This window comes from Symphalangus syndactylus, chromosome 1 (assembly GCF_028878055.3).
Source record: "Symphalangus syndactylus isolate Jambi chromosome 1, NHGRI_mSymSyn1-v2.1_pri, whole genome shotgun sequence".
NCBI classification, from domain to species: domain Eukaryota; kingdom Metazoa; phylum Chordata; class Mammalia; order Primates; family Hylobatidae; genus Symphalangus; species Symphalangus syndactylus.
In genome coordinates this window covers 106,367,770-106,386,085 of record NC_072423.2, presented here as the reverse complement: position 1 = coordinate 106,386,085, position 18,316 = coordinate 106,367,770, and the positions used below count along the sequence as shown (strand labels likewise).

The window sequence follows — 18,316 nt, the reverse complement described above, 5'->3', positions numbered from 1 at the left end:
TAAAAAACAAAAAATAAAAAATTCTCTTTATATCACACTCAAACCAGTTATTTGTGGAATTATAAATTGGAGCATTGCCTGGCCTCACCAGAGATATAACTTCACTGTTTCTCAAGACTGTGCCATCCTAATGGTACCTGGCTTTATGCAAAGCAATGTGTCAGATATTTTTTAAATTAATTGCATTCTTGTCCCTTAGTGTACAACATCATATTAGTTGTATTTTATCTTTATTACCTAATGACCTCCAATTTGGCAGTAGCTTCTTATACTTCCATTTTCTGATTTCTTATGGGGAGTGTTTTTAAATTAGACACATGTGCAGTGGGAAATGTAGGTACAAGAAGGACAAAACCCAATATCTCTTTGGATTACAGACTACTGTCTCAAGGTTATCTGTGTGATAATTTGGGGATGTTATCTTTAGCAGATGCCTATTATTAGCCCAGTGTGGTCCTTTAGAAAGCTGGCCATTGTTAATTGGAAAAAAGAATCTCAATGCCACCAGCTGAGTCAGGATTCTCTCCTGTGAAAATGATATTTCTGTTTTTATTTTCCTGTCTCCAAGGTCTCTGTTGCAAATCCTCCATCCCTGAGCAGAACTGATGGTTGAAAACAGTGATTTTCTATCTTGTTTTTAAGCAGCCAATGCCTTTCTTTTCAAATGATATTTTATTCTTAAAAACTAAGTTGGATATATCCTGACTAGGCTGCAAACCACAAGACTAAGGATGTTGGATCTGATTTTACACATGGGGAAAACTCCCCAGGCTTCAGGAGCTGAAATTCAAACTTTATTATGCAGCATAATGAGAGCCATTTTATTTCATTTCAGTGTGGAAAGCCAGGCCAAAATTTCTGATTTTAAAAACAGGAGTGAGGAGGGAACAGACCTGTGTATATCTTTAGATGGAAACATTGTATCTATGCTTTCAACCCCCCTGCTATAGACATTACATCACCTAGTCCAGGGACAGGGCCAGACCCTTCCCAGAGATCTATGGATGATACCCCCAGGTGCAGCAACTTGCTGGACAGTAAGAAATGACTTTGGCTACCTTTATCCTTAGCCAAGTGAAGGAGCTGGAGTCACATACTCTCTCGATGGACAGCACAGTCCTAAAAACATCTCCACTCTCTGGAGGCCTTTGGAGCAGCTGAGCTAGTGCTGTGTTTGCTATAGGGTTATGGCCCAAAAGCTCCTGCCTGGATTTGGCGATGGAGCATGTGATGAGCTCCGGGGTTGGTCTTTGCATGTGATTTTTCACCCTGTCCATTCAGTCAGCAAAGTAGAGCAGCCTTGAAATGCTATGAATAAATATTTGAAGTTTCTGGGTTTCTCATAACCCCGTTTTTCTTCTAGGGATTAAATGGGAACCAGATGAGAATGGAGTCATTGCCTTCGACTGCAGGAACCGAAAATGGTAGGCAGTGGTCAGACCTGTTCGTTATTTCTCAAAGAGATACCTTGAAGAGAAGTCAGGATTAATTTTTACTTAATTTTTCCCTTGACTTAGGTACATCCAGGCAGCAACTTCTCCGAAAGACGTGGTCATTTTAGTTGACGTCAGTGGCAGCATGAAAGGACTCCGTCTGACTATCGCGAAGCAAACAGTCTCATCCATTTTGGATACACTTGGGGATGATGACTTCTTCAACATAATTGCTGTGAGTGCACCGTTTTGTGCCTTCTTTGCACTTGGGTTCATTTGATCTTTTGGTAGCAACTGGTTAACATTGCTCTCACTGTTAGATCTAGAGCGTCTACCTGCCAGAACATGAGGCCTAGTTAGTCTCATGAAAGTTGACAGAGTCATGGACAGTGGAAGGCAGTGGAAGGGCTTTTGGAAATGCAGTTGAACACACGTTGCCTGTCTTAACCCACCACACAGCCACACCATCTGAGAGAATGGCACACAAGATGTGGTATTCCTGGGGAGCTGACATTTTCAGATTCTTGGAAAACAGACTTAGCAAGATTTTCACCAAACCACTAGAGTTTCTCACATGGAAATTAACTTCCAGCTAGGTTAGCCTGATGATATTGATGATGATAATAATTAATAATAATATAATGGCAATGAAGCAACTAAAATATGGAGAGCAGTTTATGGTTCACAGAACACTTTATTTCAGCTTCTGGAAGAAAAGCGGTATTTATTAAATGCCTGCTTTTAGTAAATGCCTTACTCTTCATATTTTTATTATCTTGGTTTTTCACAGCAAGTCTAGGAGGTAGGGGGTGGTTTGGGCATATTCTCAAATGAAGGTGCTGAGATTGGAAGAGCGTCAGTAACTTGTCCAGGTCACAAGGCTGGCAAATGGGAGATAGGGAACCAAGCCTGAGACCGGGCAGTCGTGTAGCCTGGAAATGACCACTTATTCAGGTCTCTATCTTGTCAATGAAAAGAGTCAAACTCTGCAAAATATTTGAAGAGATTTATTCTGAGCCAAATATGAGTGACCATGGCCTGTGACACAGCCCTCAGGAGGTCCTAAGAGCACGCACCCAAGGTAGTTGGGTATCTGTTCAGCTTGGTTCACTGGTGCAGCGTGGTTTTCTACATTTTAGGGAGACATGAGACTTCAGTCAAATACATTTAAGAAATACATTGGTTTGGTCCGGAAAGGCAGGACAACTTGAAGTAGGGGCTTCCAGCTTACAGGTAGATTTTAAAATTTTCTGGTTGACAATTGGTTGAATTTCTCTAAAGAGCTGGGGGTGAATAGACAGGAATGTCCGGGTTAAGATAAAGGATACTGGAGGCCCAAGTTCTTTTTTGCAGAGGAAGCCTTCACATCCTAGGCTTCAGACAGAATAGGTTGTAAAATATTTCTTATCAGACTTAAAGTCTGTGTTGATGTTCATGCCAGAGAGGTGTAAAGAGGCACGTTTGACCCCCATTTCCCATCACGGCCTGAAACAGTCTCTCAGATGAAATTTTAAAAGAGCCCTGGTCTCCTGTGTAGAGGAGGAAGTCCATTCGGATGGTTGCGGGGGGTCTTAGAATTTTATTTTTGGTTTACAATCTCCAGTTCTTTTTCTTCTTCCCACTGATTATTTGGTATGATTTTCATCATGCCCCTTATGTTCCTCCCACTCTTTCCAAAGGCTTGTCCGAGTGAGCCTGATTTCTTTGAGTACTTGAGCACTTAACTAAGTGTGTGTGTGTGTGTGTGTGTGTGTGTGTGTGGTGGACACGTATTCTTTTGCATGAAAATAACACACATCACATCTATTTGGGAGGTGGAGTAGTTGCTATGGGCAATGGAGGCAGCATGGTGATGCGGGCAGAGCCTGGGTTTTGGAGTTGGGCTGTTTTGAATCCCATTCACCACATATGCTGTGTTTCTTGAGCTAATTACTTTAGTCTGGGCACCAGCTACCTCAGCTGTGAAGTAGGTGTGCTCACCTTGCCCACAGGGTTGCTGTTGGGATCATCTGAGTTGATGCACCAGAGTCAAGCTGGTGCACAGGGCTCCTTAACCAGTGGTGAGATACAAAAGAAGAGAGTGCTCTGAGAATGCTGTTGCTGTGGTCTGCATGGCTCCCCTAAACCCATAAGGAGAGTATGTTGTCATGGGGCCTTATGACTGGGCTGCCTTCTGCATAGGCATGACACCCACTTGTGTTCTCCAGGCAGAGGGCCTGGGCCTCTAAGTGACATGAAGATGGCCAAGGGGATTGCCTGAATTAGTATCCTGCCTATACAGGCCTCTTCTGATCAGACTCTCAGAACAAAAGGTTCTGATTTTAAGAAATCCTAAAGACGAAAGGGAAAAGAAAGAGAATACTGAATTCCTTGGGAACAGGGGTTAGTCTGGTTCATTGATGGATGCATCCCCAGCAACTAGGCAGTGCTTGGCAAATAGCAGGAGTTTAAATATTTGTTGAATGAATAATAACCACACCTGCCTTCCACTCACTGTGTGCAAGTCAGTTGCTAAGTGTCCTGTGTGGATTATCTCATTGAATCCTCACCCCAGCTCTGTGCCATGTGGCGTGGAGACAGGGGCATGAAGCCACGGAAGTGACCTTTTCGAGTTACACAGCCAGAAAAGGTGGCACGGTGAAGGCTCACACATTGTCCGGCTTCACCTTGCAGCCTTTCCTGAGCAGAAGTGAAGAGGATGTAGTTGATCCACTCAGCCATCTTATCATGAAATTATATGGCCTCGAGGCATAGTTCTTTGGAAGAAGACTTTCAGATAGTTAGAACTTTGGGTTTGCTGCCAAGTTACTCTAGTTGCCAGCCTAGTGGTGGGAATGCAAAATGTGGCTTGATCCCCACACATCGTGAAGCATTTACAGATAGGAAGCAGCTAATTTGGGACTATCTTTCTTATTAATCTTTAATTACTCATTACAGAAGTATCAGAAATTCGCATAATAAGAAGAGCTAACTAATTACATCCTGTGTTCTTTATCAGTCAGGATTTATTGTTCTGTTAACAAAACCAATCGATTGAAATAATCTATGTAAGTTCATTAAGATATACAAACAGTGTCAACTCAATAAAGAAGAGAGGGTGATTAAGATAATTAAAAGTAGACATGCCAGTTATTATAGAACAGTTAAGAAAAAAAATTTTTTTACCCCAAATTGTCTCTTTATATAAAACCCATTAAAGATCCCATTAACCCTCACTGTACATCTGTTTGTTAATTTTCAACATAAATAATCAGCTTCAACACTATTTACATAATTATTTCAACAACTAGCAAGACACTCTGAACTTCTTTATTTGAAGTCTTTATAGTAAAATCATGAACTTTGTTCCTCTAATGGATAAGAGAATGGATCAGATATGTTAGTGAATTTATATTAGAAGGCCAAGGTCATAAAAGAACCATTAATTAACAGTAATGTTGATAGATTCATTGCTTTTTAATGTAGGCAACATATGTAATAATTTTAAACAATTCATCAATGTTCTCATTTCTCTTTCATTTGGCACATATTCTAAATGTTTCTGTGTATATGAGCACACAGTCTGTTCACAAAATTCATATTTTACAGAATATTCAGCAACTCTTATTTCAATCAAATGTATTTGAATAACAGAGCATTCCATCACATTTGTTACTCAGAAGTGCTACAGTGAGTGCAGTGCGTGCAGTGCACTGAATGGAATGCATATATTTTTTGCAAGGTTGGATGTGCTTCTATTGAATAAAATCTAGAAGTGAAATTGCTGCACCGAAGGGTGTGCACACAGGCACCTACCAGAATGTCTACCAAGCAGGGCATAATGTTTACACACTTACCAACAGTTTGAGGCTTCTAAATAATAGGAGATTCCTAGCTGGCAGATTTTCATTTGCATTTCCTCGAATTGTCTCTCCCAATCCTAAGTGTGTTCTGCAAATCTTGCCTTGTTGAATTCTTATTTTTTTCCCTCCATCACCTCCTTCTGTTTCTGCCCTGACATAATTGCTCTAGTAATATGGTGTAGGTTTTCCCTCAGTCTGTTTAAAATGGTCACTTGTCTCCTGTGTAGAGGGTGACCCAACTGCAGGTTCTTAAAGTACAGGGGGATGGAATATTTGAAACACCGTCCAGAATGCCCTGCAAATCTGTGTGAGTGCATTGTTATCGTCGGCTGGATTCCATTTACGAAAGAGGACATTATCATTTCATCCTCCATTACACTGTCAGCCTTCCTTTGCTTGCCAGGTAGATGTTTGTGGAGATAGCTCACTGTTTTAGAGGAAAAGTATAGAATACAATATTTTCAGTGCCGGAAGCCCTCGTGTACTGTAGGTTTTTGTTTGTGCAAATCTAACTCATCATTGCCTCTTGATTTTCAGTGCCATAATGGAGGTCGGAGGAAAGAGATTTAAATAGTGGGAAAGACTTCCCTTGGCCACTTAAGTTCGTCTTCTGGTTTTGCAGGTTTTATTAAGTTCATTGTGAACTGCATGTTTAATATTATACTGAAAAGTTTCTGATCTTGATCTGTCCAGAGTATAAACATAAAAAGATAATGTTAAAAATTGTTTTAGCTTTCATGGGCAAGGTATTGCAAGATCTGTCTAAAATGGACAAACTAACTGATTGAATTATGAAGGAATAGTTGAAATATGAGAGTAATTTTGTGCAGTTGAAGTTAAAATTTTAAGGTCAAACCACTGGTGCGTGAAGAGAGATGTCTCTGACAAGAGAAAAGGCATATTTTTCTGATTCACTTTGAAGTCTAACTTCAAGCCATGCATTAAATTAACAATATTATCATAAAAATGAGGGTGCTAATTCTGTCCGATGTTGAAATTTGAAAAATGACTTTACAGAAGCTTAAGCCATGCATTAAATGAACACAGTATTAACTGGGCCAATATTGTTAAATCAATTTAAATGCCTCCTGCAGCCCATATTTGTGCAGACTTGAATTAAGAAGAGCATCATTTGTTAGTTTAAGCAAGAACTTTCTGATGCCCTGGTTTTAATTTGCAGATTTTCTTTAGAACGGTTTCTCCAATGCTTTGCCGCTGTGGATTTGCTTTTTAAAGTAATCGATTCCGTATTAAAAGTATGAGGATAGTATTTTCTTTCAGTGCTCATTTGTTCTGTACTACTAATTGTGTCCAGTTGTGTTTCAAATTACATAAGATGCGTTTGTAATGCAAAAGATCCCTGGGATGGCTTGCGTTGGTCAAAATCATATGCGTTCATCTGCTTCATTACATAATCCCTACACGTTTTCATTCAAAGGTTATTTAATCAAAAGTGCACCAGTAAAACTGCAAAAATATTTAATGGAGTCTCAGCAATTCTGTATTACATGAGCATGGCAGCATTTAATTCTGTGGGTTTTTTTTTTTGCAGAACTTTGGATTCTTTAAAACATGGCCACTTACTTCCTTTACTTTTTGTTTATTTACCTGTTTTTTGAAAGGGGTAGAGATTCTCATTTTTTGTTTCTGTGCCAATTTTGTTTCTGGCTTTGTTCCTAGTCCTTTCCATCAGTGATCTTCTCTGCAATTTTGCCCTTTTGTTTCTTTGTTCTATTGATTCATTCAACAAATAGTACTGAGTGCTCTGCATTAAGCATTGGGGCTAACTTAAGACAAGCTGTCTGCTCTCAGAGACTTAGGTTTTCTGTGTGTGAGCCTTGTATGGGGGCTACCAGGAAGCAGGTCTCACAATACAGTGTGGCCACTGCAGTCTTGGAGAGGGAGTAGTTGGGGGACTGGGTGTCTAGAGCTGGGGCATGTATCACCTGGGGCTCTGTGGCGGCTTATCAGAAGAAGTAATGACCAAGTGGACACTTGAAGATAAGTAGGCTACCCAGGCATAGGCAAACGTGATGAGACAAGGCAGGGAGAAAAGGAGGAAGGAGTCAACAACTGAGGAAGAAAGTGCCATTTGCAGGTGTAAGATTCCCCTACCCCAGCCCCGAAGAAGGAGCTCTTGGTGTGTCTGGATCACATAGGGGGGTGGGTGAATGTGGAGGCGAGTGGATCCCGTGGGTGATGGTGAAATGAATGAGACTGGATGGAGAGAGGCAAGCCAGATCGAACCAGTCTGGTCAGCCAGGTGCAGGAATTGGGACAACCAATGGAGGCAATGGAGACCCACAAAACTGAGTCTCAGCTTCAGGGCAGGGTGTTGAGATGCGCCCTAAAGCCGGTCCCTGCTTAGAGAGGCCTTTCCTCATCCTCTTCTCTAGGCGACTGATAACCTTCTGTTAGGCCTGAAAGCGGAATTGCTTTCATCTGTCAAGTTCGGCTTCTGACATTAGGTGGATTCCTCACTATTATCCAGAGCCCAAAGTCAGTTGTCTTTGGCTGTCTGGCTTTTGGACTGTGATTCACCTGAGCCAGTATATGCTGGGATTCTACACTAATGCAGAAGCTCCTGTGAACCTTGGTGGGAGGGTCTAGCCCATTTGCATCGCTTTTAGATCCTTCTCCAAAACGTTCTGGCCCTTCATTTAATCAAAGTTGCCTTTCCTATTTTAGATCATCATTAAGATTCTCATTGATCACTTTGCTGTGTCTGTAAAAGGGGAGATGTATGGAATGCTCACAGACATTGGGCAAAAGGAAAGAAAAGGCATATGATGATGGGTCCCTTGCCTTCAGAGCGGAGAGTTTGGAGGTTGGTTGAATGGAGACAGAGGGACGAGGCAGGAGGATTGCTCGAGCCCAGGAGTTCGAGACCAACCCGGGCAACATAGGGAGAGCTTGTTGCTACAAATAATAATAAAAAAATTAGCTGGATGTGGTGGCATGTGCCTGTGGTCCGAGCTATTTGGGAAGCTGAGTCAGAAGGACTGCTTGACCCTGGGAGGTGGAGGCTGCAGTGAGCTGTGATCACACCACTGCACTCCAGCCTGGGTGATACCTGAGTGAGACCCACATTTCAAAAACAAACAAAAACAAACAAGAGGAAAAAAGACCTTATGTTCAGATGGAGCAAGAGTAAACATACTCTTTTACTAAGAAAAATAAGAAAAAACGGTTCATTGTCACTCTACAATGATGGTCATGAGCAAACTTAGCCAGTGTTTTATGTCCCCAGCACACAGTAGGTGCTTAGGGTAATATTCAGGGAGCAAATAAAGAAGTGAAGAGTTCTGTGGCAGATGCCTTCCTACATGGGGATTTCCCAGTAAGCTGGCTGCACCATCTTGGCTCCCTGTCTGCCAAAGACCCCGGTCCCTGGGAGGATTCAGAGGTGGCTTAGAGTGGGACAGTGTGTGGCCAGACATCATGGGCTTGTCTTGGGTATGTAGACAGTGACATGTGCCTGATGACACGGCATCTTATCCCCAACAAATGCAGATCCATGATCTCCAGAGAAGGCCAAGGACACATGCCCCTGTTCCAAAGAGTGGGTCACTTTGCCGTCACTGACATCACTCTCTTCCTTCATATCAAGTTCCAGCTCTGGGTTCAGGGTGTCATCTGTTGGCCTTTCCCTCTAGGTAGCACACATCACACTCACATATATATTTTCTTTCTTTTTTGTGCATGTGTGCCTGTGCACCTAGATGCCTTTCTCATTCTTACGTGCCAGGATCTATGTTGACTGTTATTTCATCCTCACAGTGAGCTCACAAAAGAGGTGCAGTTAGAATACCTGTTTCCCCAACACAAAAGCTGAGGCCAAGGTCACCCAGCTAGTGTGTGGCAGAGTCAGGATTTGAACCCAGCCCTGCCTGCCTCAGTTGCTTTAGCTCTACTGTTCTACCCTTGTGAGAATCAGAAAAGGAAAGCCAACCAGGAAGGAAGCAGGGAGAAGAAAGCCAACAGCATCCGAGTCCCCGTATGCTATGTGGCAGCTTCTAAGTTCTTTAAAGGGTGAAAGCTGTTTGTCCATTTCCTTACCGTGTAGTTGGTGGGCTGGACTGGACCCATTTCCAGGGCACCCTAGGCCCACTCCTTTCTCCCTAAGAGACTCTTCCCATTTCCCAGAAATTTGCAAGAAGGACTAACCACTTGGGCAGGAAGGGGAAAGTTTAAGTACGTCTTTAGGGTTCAATCCTGGTAGTGCAGGGGAGTAAAAGCAAATTTTAGAAGGAAATTGCATCTAGCTGGTGATGATGTGTGTTGTATCCTTTTCTTCCTTAGACTGTTGATATCAGATTATTTCATTAGGGATCAAGGAGAGCCATTTTTTTTTTTATTTTTATTCTTTTTTTGAGACGGAGTCTTGCTCTGTCGCCCAGGCTGGAGTGCAGTGACGCGATCTCGGCTCACTGCAAGCTCCGCCTCCCAGGTTCACGCCATTCTCCTGCCTCAGCCTCTCCGAGTAGCTGGGACTACAGGCGCCCGCCACCACACCCGGCTAATTTTTTGTATTTTCAGTGGAGACGGGGTTTCACCGTGGTCTCAATCTCCTGACCTCGTGATCTGCCCGCCTCGGCCTCCCAAAGTGCTGGGATTACAAGCGTGAGCCACCACGCCTGGCCAAGGAGAGCCATTTATAAGGCTGTTGTGTTTTAGGGCAAGAGGTGACCAAATCTTGAGTTGTAAATATATATGGCTCTTCTACATCATCGTTTCACAAAATAGAAATCTAGAGAACATACACAAAAGTGCAGAAGCTGAAAGATTTCCAAATAAAGGGCTGGGAGGAGTCTGGAAGCAGTTCCATGCACAGGGCATCCTTGGAGGCCCCCTCGGGAGGAGCTGTTGGGTAGTGAGAGGAGCGTGCACAGCTGGCAGGCCCCAGTACAGCTGCCTGGTGTGCACATTTCCCTTACATACATGGCTGAGCCCAGCTTCCTCTGGTGATACAGACCAGATTGCTCAGCATAGCTTTATCCTGATGCAGTCAAGGGAAATTAGTCAACTGCAAGCTTGGATGATGCCACTAACAAGCTGGCTGGGATTCTGAAGAGCGGATTCCTCCACTGAGGCCATAGCACACACAGTGATGGCAAGCATGGTTTTGATTACTGCACATGTACCTCCCTGATGAGGGCAAGAACTCCTTCGTCTTCTTGACTTTTAAATCCCCTCTGGAGCCCCCACAAGTATAGACTTTTATATTAGCAAGGCAGTCTCAGATCTGTTGCCTCACTCAATTTTTGCAGGGGCCCCCGGAGGGAGACTGAAGGTGAATTAGTAACTTCTTATGCATAAGATTCTGGGATCAGAGAGGCTTAGCAACTTCCCCAAGGCCACACAGTGAGTACACGGTAGAGGCAGGACTTGGACCCAAGTGACCTGACTACCAGCTCAAACTGTACAACCCCAGGAATCAATTTTGAGAGTGTGTATTAGGTAGAATGTCAATGAAGTGATTCAATTTACCTGGAAAATGGAAGAATGAGAGGAAGTAAAACCACAGTGGGAACCTCAGTTAGGAAAGTTTTGGGCTCTAGTTTGCAGAACAGGTGAGGAAAGGTTGGTTCAGCATACAGGCATCTGATAATGTCATGTAAGAAGCCTGGAGGAGGGTGGCTGCAGCTTTTGCACAGTAGCTCAACATTATCTTCAGGGGCCCACGCTGGCTCCATCGTCCTGCTCTGTCTTCCTTGGGCTTTGCATTCCATTCTTTGTCTTGTAACCTCATAGTTGCAAAATGGCTGCAGCAACTCCACAATAGCATCCCAAGCAGGAAGAAAAGAGTGAGTATAGATGAGTTTTCCCTTAATGGCAGGAAAACGTTTCATTGAAACAGCCCATCAAACTTTCCTTTATGTCATGGTCATTTGACTGCCCCTAGCTGCAAGGCAGGCTATAAAAGGTCGTGTCCAACAAAGGGGAACTGGATGGCTGTGACTGGCTAAGACCCTTTGTGCTTCAGGCCTTAGAAATCGGTGTATTGTCACCCTAAACCAAATGAGTCAGCAAGGGAAGTGAAGGAGAGGGGAATGGCTGTTTTCTTAGCAACTTCCAGGGTCAGTCCAACAGAGATTGAGAGCTTTGGAGGAGTTTTCCTTCATATTGAACTGTGCAGTTGCTTCTTGGATCCTGAGTTGATGTTGTTTGTTGACTAAAAGTCATACTCCTATTTGTCAATGTCTAATGTCATATATTTTTTTCTCCATGCCTCGTTAGAGGATATTTAAGCCCTCAAATCACTGGGATATAATTTTTCAAATGCTTTTTATATGACTAAAAGCAAAGATGAAAGAGAGGGCACAAGCCTGACTGATGGGGAGATCTGGAGGTTTGGGGGCCAGAGAGGATAAGTTGGGGGCATTGAGGACCTGTTGTGAGTGGCTGTGAGGTCAGACTGCCTGGATTTGAATCTGGACTCCACCAACCCTCACTTACTCTCTGGTGTCTTTGGGCAAGTCGATCAGTTTTGCCATGCCTCAGTTTCCCCATCTGTAAAGGGTGAGTGATTGGATGTGCTTGACAAATGATGCTAAGATAACGTGCAGATGAAGTTTACCTGCTGCCTAGATGCAGTAAGTGCTCAGTAACAGTTAATTGCCAAGGTCAGTTTGATCACCACTCCTGCTTGCTTGGTGAGGCTCTCTCCATGGGAAACCTGAGACATCCCAGTTGTTCTTGAGCAGCTTTAGGTCTAGCCCCTCTTCGACCTGTCCCTGCGGTGTATCCAGAGGGATTTCCCAAGCTCATCTCTTTATTCCACTCACTCCCTTGCTCACAGCCCTGCGTGTTCCTCGCTGACTTTAGTTTTAAAGCACAAACTCCCTAGGCCAACTTTGCTCAAGAGTTAGCTGGGTCTGGGAGAGATGGTTCTGTTCTCTTCCCTCAGGAGCTCCAGGCCTCTTTGGCTGCTAAAGTAGATATACCATAAAACTGTCATCAATCAAATGGTCCTCAGGCATCCACTATGGGTCCAGCCCTCTGCTTGCTGCAGAAAATACACTGAAGGACCAGGCATGGGCCCTAATGGTGTGGTCCCACTTTGTGGTGGGGAATCCAGCCAACAGATAATTAGAATTTACAGGGATTGTATGGAAGAGGGACCTAACGCATTGCCTAGCCTGCACCACAGGCTGCTTCCCAGAGGAGGTGGGAATAATCTGACCCAGGAGGTGAACAGGAGTCAGCCAGAGGGAAGAGGTGCCAGAGCGAGAGCTCAAAGCAGGGGTCCCAGCATTGGAAGGCCTGAAGGAAAAGAGGAGACATGTCAGAGGACAGCAGGGGAATAATGTTTTAGGGGAAGGCTGATGAGTAAAGATGCTAGAGTGTCAGCAGGACCAAGGGTCCAGAGCCTCACAAAGCCCTGGGAACATTCATCTGCACAGCAACGGGAGCTGTGAATAGGACTGACAAGAGGCAACACGATCAGATGTGTAAGGACCAGCCTCCCTGCAGGGCAGAGAAGCAAGCTTGCTGAGAGAAATGATGAGAATACTCACATTTTTGCTACCTGGTTGTGAGCTTTGCCCAAAAAAAAAGGAGGGGGGGTCCTATTCTGGATATGCTGGGATTGAAGTGATGGGAGTGCTGGTGTTGACAATGTATGGGAAATTGTGCATGGACAGTGCCCTGATCAGCACTCACATACTCTTGCAGAGTGACCAGGGAACATTAAGGCTTATTTTGTCCCCACTCATGTGTAAGCCACACACGTGTCCCTTGGTTCCGTGAAGCCAAAGACAGTAGCTGGAGCTGTATCCACGCAACTCTGGGATGTTCTTCAGCTCCCACCAGGACCATGGGCTGTCAGTCATGCCCAGGGAACTGCCAGTGTTTGGAGGCAACCCCAAAGAATGGTCAGTTAACAGGGTGCACCCTGAACCCTGCCAGCTACCAGCACATGCTCTGGAAGTTTCTCCTTCAAACAAGAAAAGAATAAAGTCTGTCTGCAGCACAAGTTGTCTGGAGGGACACCCATGAGAGAGTTCACCTTACGTGAATAAATGGAGCCTGTGATTGTGCCGCTTTTTTGTTTGTATGCATACCTCCTTAAATTATTAAGAAGTACCCTTCAATTCCTTAATTAAGTGTTCCTTCTTGACTTTTTTCCTTTGCAGTATAATGAGGAGCTTCACTATGTGGAACCTTGCCTGAATGGAACTTTGGTGCAAGCCGACAGGACAAACAAAGAGGTAGGGGCAGCTCGGGGGAGCATTCCAGTCATGGTACACCCCTGTCTCCCTCATAGTGATTGTTTCACAATAAATCTGTCTTATCAAATACACTGCCCTTTCATTGAGGCCCTTGGAGCTCCCATGTATAGAATATTTATTAAGAGGCACAGAGAAAATCATGGCACTAAAATAATTACGTTGAATTCAAAGGCTTGCTAGTTCTGAAACAGTTGCATTCACTTATTGTCCTTGTGCTCTAATAAACACAACGCTATGGTGTGCTTGATGCTTACGTTGACACTCTTGAGAGAATATGGCTCTTGCTGAGATTTCAAAGAAAATTGAACCCACTTGCTATTTCCCTTTCCTTCTCACGGTTGATTAAATAGTCATTGGGGTAACTGTTGGGGTAACTTGTCTGCTGTTAAAGGTAAGCCTTACAAGGATAGGAATGCTGTCTGCTCACTACTGTATCCTCAATGTGCTGAGCATTGCCTGTTCCATCAATATTGTGGAACAAAAGGACGATATGTTAAAGGAGAATCTTACACAATGGGCTAGAGGTTTTCCCCTCCAGTTTTGGAGTATCCTAGGAAAATTTCTAAAGTAGACTTCTGTAAAATACATCCTGTTTCCCTTTAGCCACCTTTAAATTTGTCAGTACAGCTACCGCAACCACCACTATACCACCCCTACAAGTCCAGTTGAAAATTTCACTTGAAGGTATAGCTGTGGCTGCAGCCATGTCACAGCTTCTGGGACTCACAGCTGCCATTGCCCATGTTGATTTTCTGTACCTGACACACAGAGCTGCTCTTCCCCTGGAGAGCAGACCTGCATGAGGTAGCTGGGGGCAATGGCCAAGGCAGGCTTTTGTGAGGCACACTGTATGTGCTGGAGAGAAACCCCTGGCTTGTATTGTATTGGTGCTATCTTAGATGTAGGTAGTAGAAGCACTTAATTTGGGTATCTTTGAGGAAGTGAACAACAGAGGATTGGGAGAAATTCATTCCAGTTGGAACACAAAGTATAAAGTAAAAAATACACTAGAGTTAATATCTGGGCTTCAGTTTGAGGGGAAAGAAGCACCATGATAAGCTTCATATTTAGGAGGGAGGAATCAAGTACACTGAAGTTCAAAGAACAGGTGTAACCTGAGAATGCTCATTCATGGTAATTGTCTAGGCTAAGGGAAGAAAAGTGACTTAAGTCTATAGCCACATTTTTCTAGAGACTTTCCCGTTGTTTGGCCGTTGTGTAGGTGAAGATCTCATCTCTATTCCAATATTGTAATATTGTAATATCCTCCAGAGCCTCAAATAGGTGTTCCATCCTGGTGCTTGCAATGTTAAACAGAACAGACACTTAAATGATCAAAGCCTTCCTTCAGATTGCTTCCCAGAGGAACAAAGGACGATATGATGTTTGGAAATAGAAAGTTTTATGAATGAAAAAAAATCATTAGAGGAAATGGGCTAAGAAATTATTCTAAATTGCCTTTGAATTTATGGATATTGAAGACTGGAATACTTTTGAATATAAAAACTAATCTGGACTTCTTATTCTGCCGATATAGAGTAACGATATTCTAATGAGGTCCTTACCTTTATAACTAAGAAGCTCTAGACATAACGCAATGAACAAGTATAGGTTGAGTATTCCTTATCTAAAATGGTTGGGACTAGAAATGTTTCTGATTTTTCAGATTTTGGAATATTTGCATTATACTTACTGGTTGAGCATCCCTAATTGGAAAATCTGAAATCCAAAATGCTCCAATGAGCATTTCCTTTGGGTATGACCTTTGAGCACTATATTGGTGCTCAAAAAATTTCAGATTTTGGAGAATTTCATATTTTACATCTTGGATTTTTGGATTAGAAATGCTTAATCTGTATAAGAAGACTTGAAAAGGAGAAAATGAAATGTCTAGGGGCTTTGGGTCTTAAAGACAAAAGGGAAGTTCCCTGATTTTCCTGTTTGAGTCCCATATATCCTGAATAGAGCATTCTAGAATCTTCTCACCTGGACCAACAATAGGCACAGATTAAAAAAAAAAAAAAAGTCCCAGAAAATCTTGTTCCTTCTAGCCAAAGGATCACAGAAAACCTTTGTGACAACATTTTTTCTACTCCAGCTGAATATCAATGGAACAACCAATCCTACATGGTTTCAGTGGGGCCAAATGAGAAGTTGATCTTTTGCCCCACGCATACCCCCTTGTCCCTTCTCCTACCGAGAATGACTGCTAAGAGAAAAGATGAAATCGGATCCAGAGTCTCATAATATAAAATCCAGAATGCAATTAAAATGCCAAGAACTGGGAAAATCGCAACATGAATGAGAAAAAACAATCAACAGAAGCCAGTATTTACATGAATTGGATGTCAGAATTACAAAATTGTTTTAACAAGAAATTAGGAATTCTCTTGTAACAAATGAAACAGTAGAAAATCTCCCAAAGAAATAGAAGTTATAAAATAGAGCCAAATGGAAATTATTGAACTGAAAAATACAACCACTAAATAAAAGCTCACAGATGAGCTCAATAGAGTGAATATGACAGCAGATAAAATCAGTGAATTTCAGTGCAGATCAACAGAAATTACCCAATTTGAACAACAGAGAGAAAATAGACTGGACCAAAATGAACGGTCTCAGGGACTTGAGGGACAATAACAAAAAAATGTAACATTAATTACATCGAAGTCATAGGAGAGGAGAGAGAGAAAGGGACTGAAGAGGTATTTAAAGATGTATTGTCTGGAAACTCCCCCAAACTGGGTGAAAGGCGTAAGCATACATATTCAAGAGGTTATGCAAACTCCAAATAGAATAAACCTATGTAAATCCATGCCAAGACACATCATAAATATAATTAGACAAGAAAAAAATCTTGAAACAGCCAGAGAGAAAGGACACATTGCTTATGTGGAACACCAGTTTGAATTACATAGATTTCCCATATGAAATCATGAAGACCAGAAGTAAGTAACATAGCATTTTTCAAATACTGAAAGAAAAGAACTGCCAACCCGGGATTCTATATCCAGTGAAATATCCATCAGGAATGAAGGAGAAATAAAGGCATTCTCAATGGAAGGAAAACTGTAAAACTGTTGCCTGTAAACCTACCCTTAAATAATGTCGAAAGGGAATTCTCTAAACAGAAAGGAAATAAGAAAATAAAGCTTGGAAATTCAGAAAGGAGAGAAGAACATTGGAATGAGTAAGAAGATTACAATTAGAGTATCCTAATTCTCAGGCAATTCTTAAATTATGTTTGATAGTTGAAGCAAAACTGTAACACCATCTGATGTGATACCCAATGTTTATGGATGGAATACTTAAGACAATTATATTTTAAAAGTGTGAAGGGTAAAGGGACCTAAATAGAAGGTTTCTATACTTCAATGGAAATGGTAAATATTGATATGAGTAGACAGTAATAAATTACATATTTATATCATAATACCTAGAGCAACCACTAAGAAAACAATACAGAGAGTTATTCTTAAAAAGTAACTCATAGGAAGGTAAGAAATGAGAAACAGGAATTAGAAAGAGGACGAATAGGAAAAAAAATAAATTGGCAGACTCAAGTTTTAACATATCATTAATCACCTTATGTATTAGTCTGTTCTCACTCTGCTAATAAAGACATACCTGAGACTGGGTAATTTATAAAGAAAAAGAGGTTTAATGGACCCAAGTTCCACATAGCTGGGGAGGCCTCACAATCATGGCAGAAGGCAAAGAAAGAGCAAAGGCACTTCTTACATGGCGGCAGGCAAGAGAGCATGTGCAGAGGAACTGCCCTTTATAAAAGCATCAGATCTCATGAGATTTGTTCAGTATCATAAGAACAGCATGAGAAAAACCTGCCTTCATGATTCAATTACCTCTCACCAGGTCCCTCCAATGACACATGGGGATTATGGGAGCTCAAATTCAAGATGAGATTTGGGTGGGACACAGCCAAAATATATCACCTGAAATTTAAGTGTTCTTAAGACCACCAACGTAAAGGCCGACATTGTTTGAGTGGGTTAAAAAAACACAGACAAACATGATCCAACTGTATGACCATATGCTGACTATAAGAAACTCACTTGAGGCCGGGCACAGTGGTTCGTGTCTGTAATCCTAGCACTTTGGGAGGCCGAGGTGGGCGGATCATGGGGTCAGGAAATCAAGACCATCCTGGCTAACATGGTGAAATCCCATCTCTACTAAAAATACAAAAAATTAGCTGGGCGTGGTGGCACATGCCTGTAGTCCCAGCTACCTGGGAGGCTGATGCAGGAGAATCGCTTGAACCCAGGAGGCGGAGGTTGCAGTGAGCTGAGATTGCACCACTGCACTCCAGCCTGGGCAATAGAGCGAGATCCATCTCAAAAAAAAAAAAAGAAACTCACTTGAAATACAATGACAGATATGTTGAAAGTAAAAATATTGGAAAAATATGTACCATGCTAACATTAATTTTAAAGTAGGAATGATTATATTAATATCATATAAAGTCTTCAGGGCAAAGAAAATTACTAGAGACAAAGAAAGGATATTTCATAATGATAAAAGGATCACTCGCATAGAAAAACATTACAATCCTAAGTGTGTTTGGACCAAAATACACAATTTCAAAATACACAAAGCAGAAACGGTTAGAGCTGAGGATAGAAATGGACAGATTTACAATTATAGTTGGGACTTGTACTTTCCACAGTCACCAGTTGATAGGCTACAGTACAGAAAGTCAGCAAGGGTATAGAAGAGCTAAACAACACCATCAACCAAGGAGACTGAAATGACATTTATAGAGCACTCTATCTAAATAACAGCAGAA

The 18,316-nt window shown here is 42.3% G+C and overlaps 1 protein-coding gene across 5 annotated transcripts in view; it reads left to right on the top strand.

Annotated features, from left to right (window-relative positions):
- Positions 1 to 18,316, top strand: part of CACNA2D3 (calcium voltage-gated channel auxiliary subunit alpha2delta 3) — a 959,332-nt gene that overhangs the window by 441,139 nt on the left and 499,877 nt on the right. For all 5 annotated transcript variants that reach the window (XR_010122405.1, XR_010122406.1, XM_055273813.2 and 2 more), the window contains exons 7-9: positions 1,364 to 1,424; positions 1,518 to 1,668; positions 13,414 to 13,488. Coding sequence is in view for 3 of the 5 variants with exons in the window: in XM_055273813.2 (XP_055129788.1) it covers positions 1,364 to 1,424; positions 1,518 to 1,668; positions 13,414 to 13,488 (287 nt within the window). In the remaining 2 variants the exon portion in view is untranslated. The remainder of the gene's footprint in view (positions 1 to 1,363; positions 1,425 to 1,517; positions 1,669 to 13,413; positions 13,489 to 18,316) is intronic.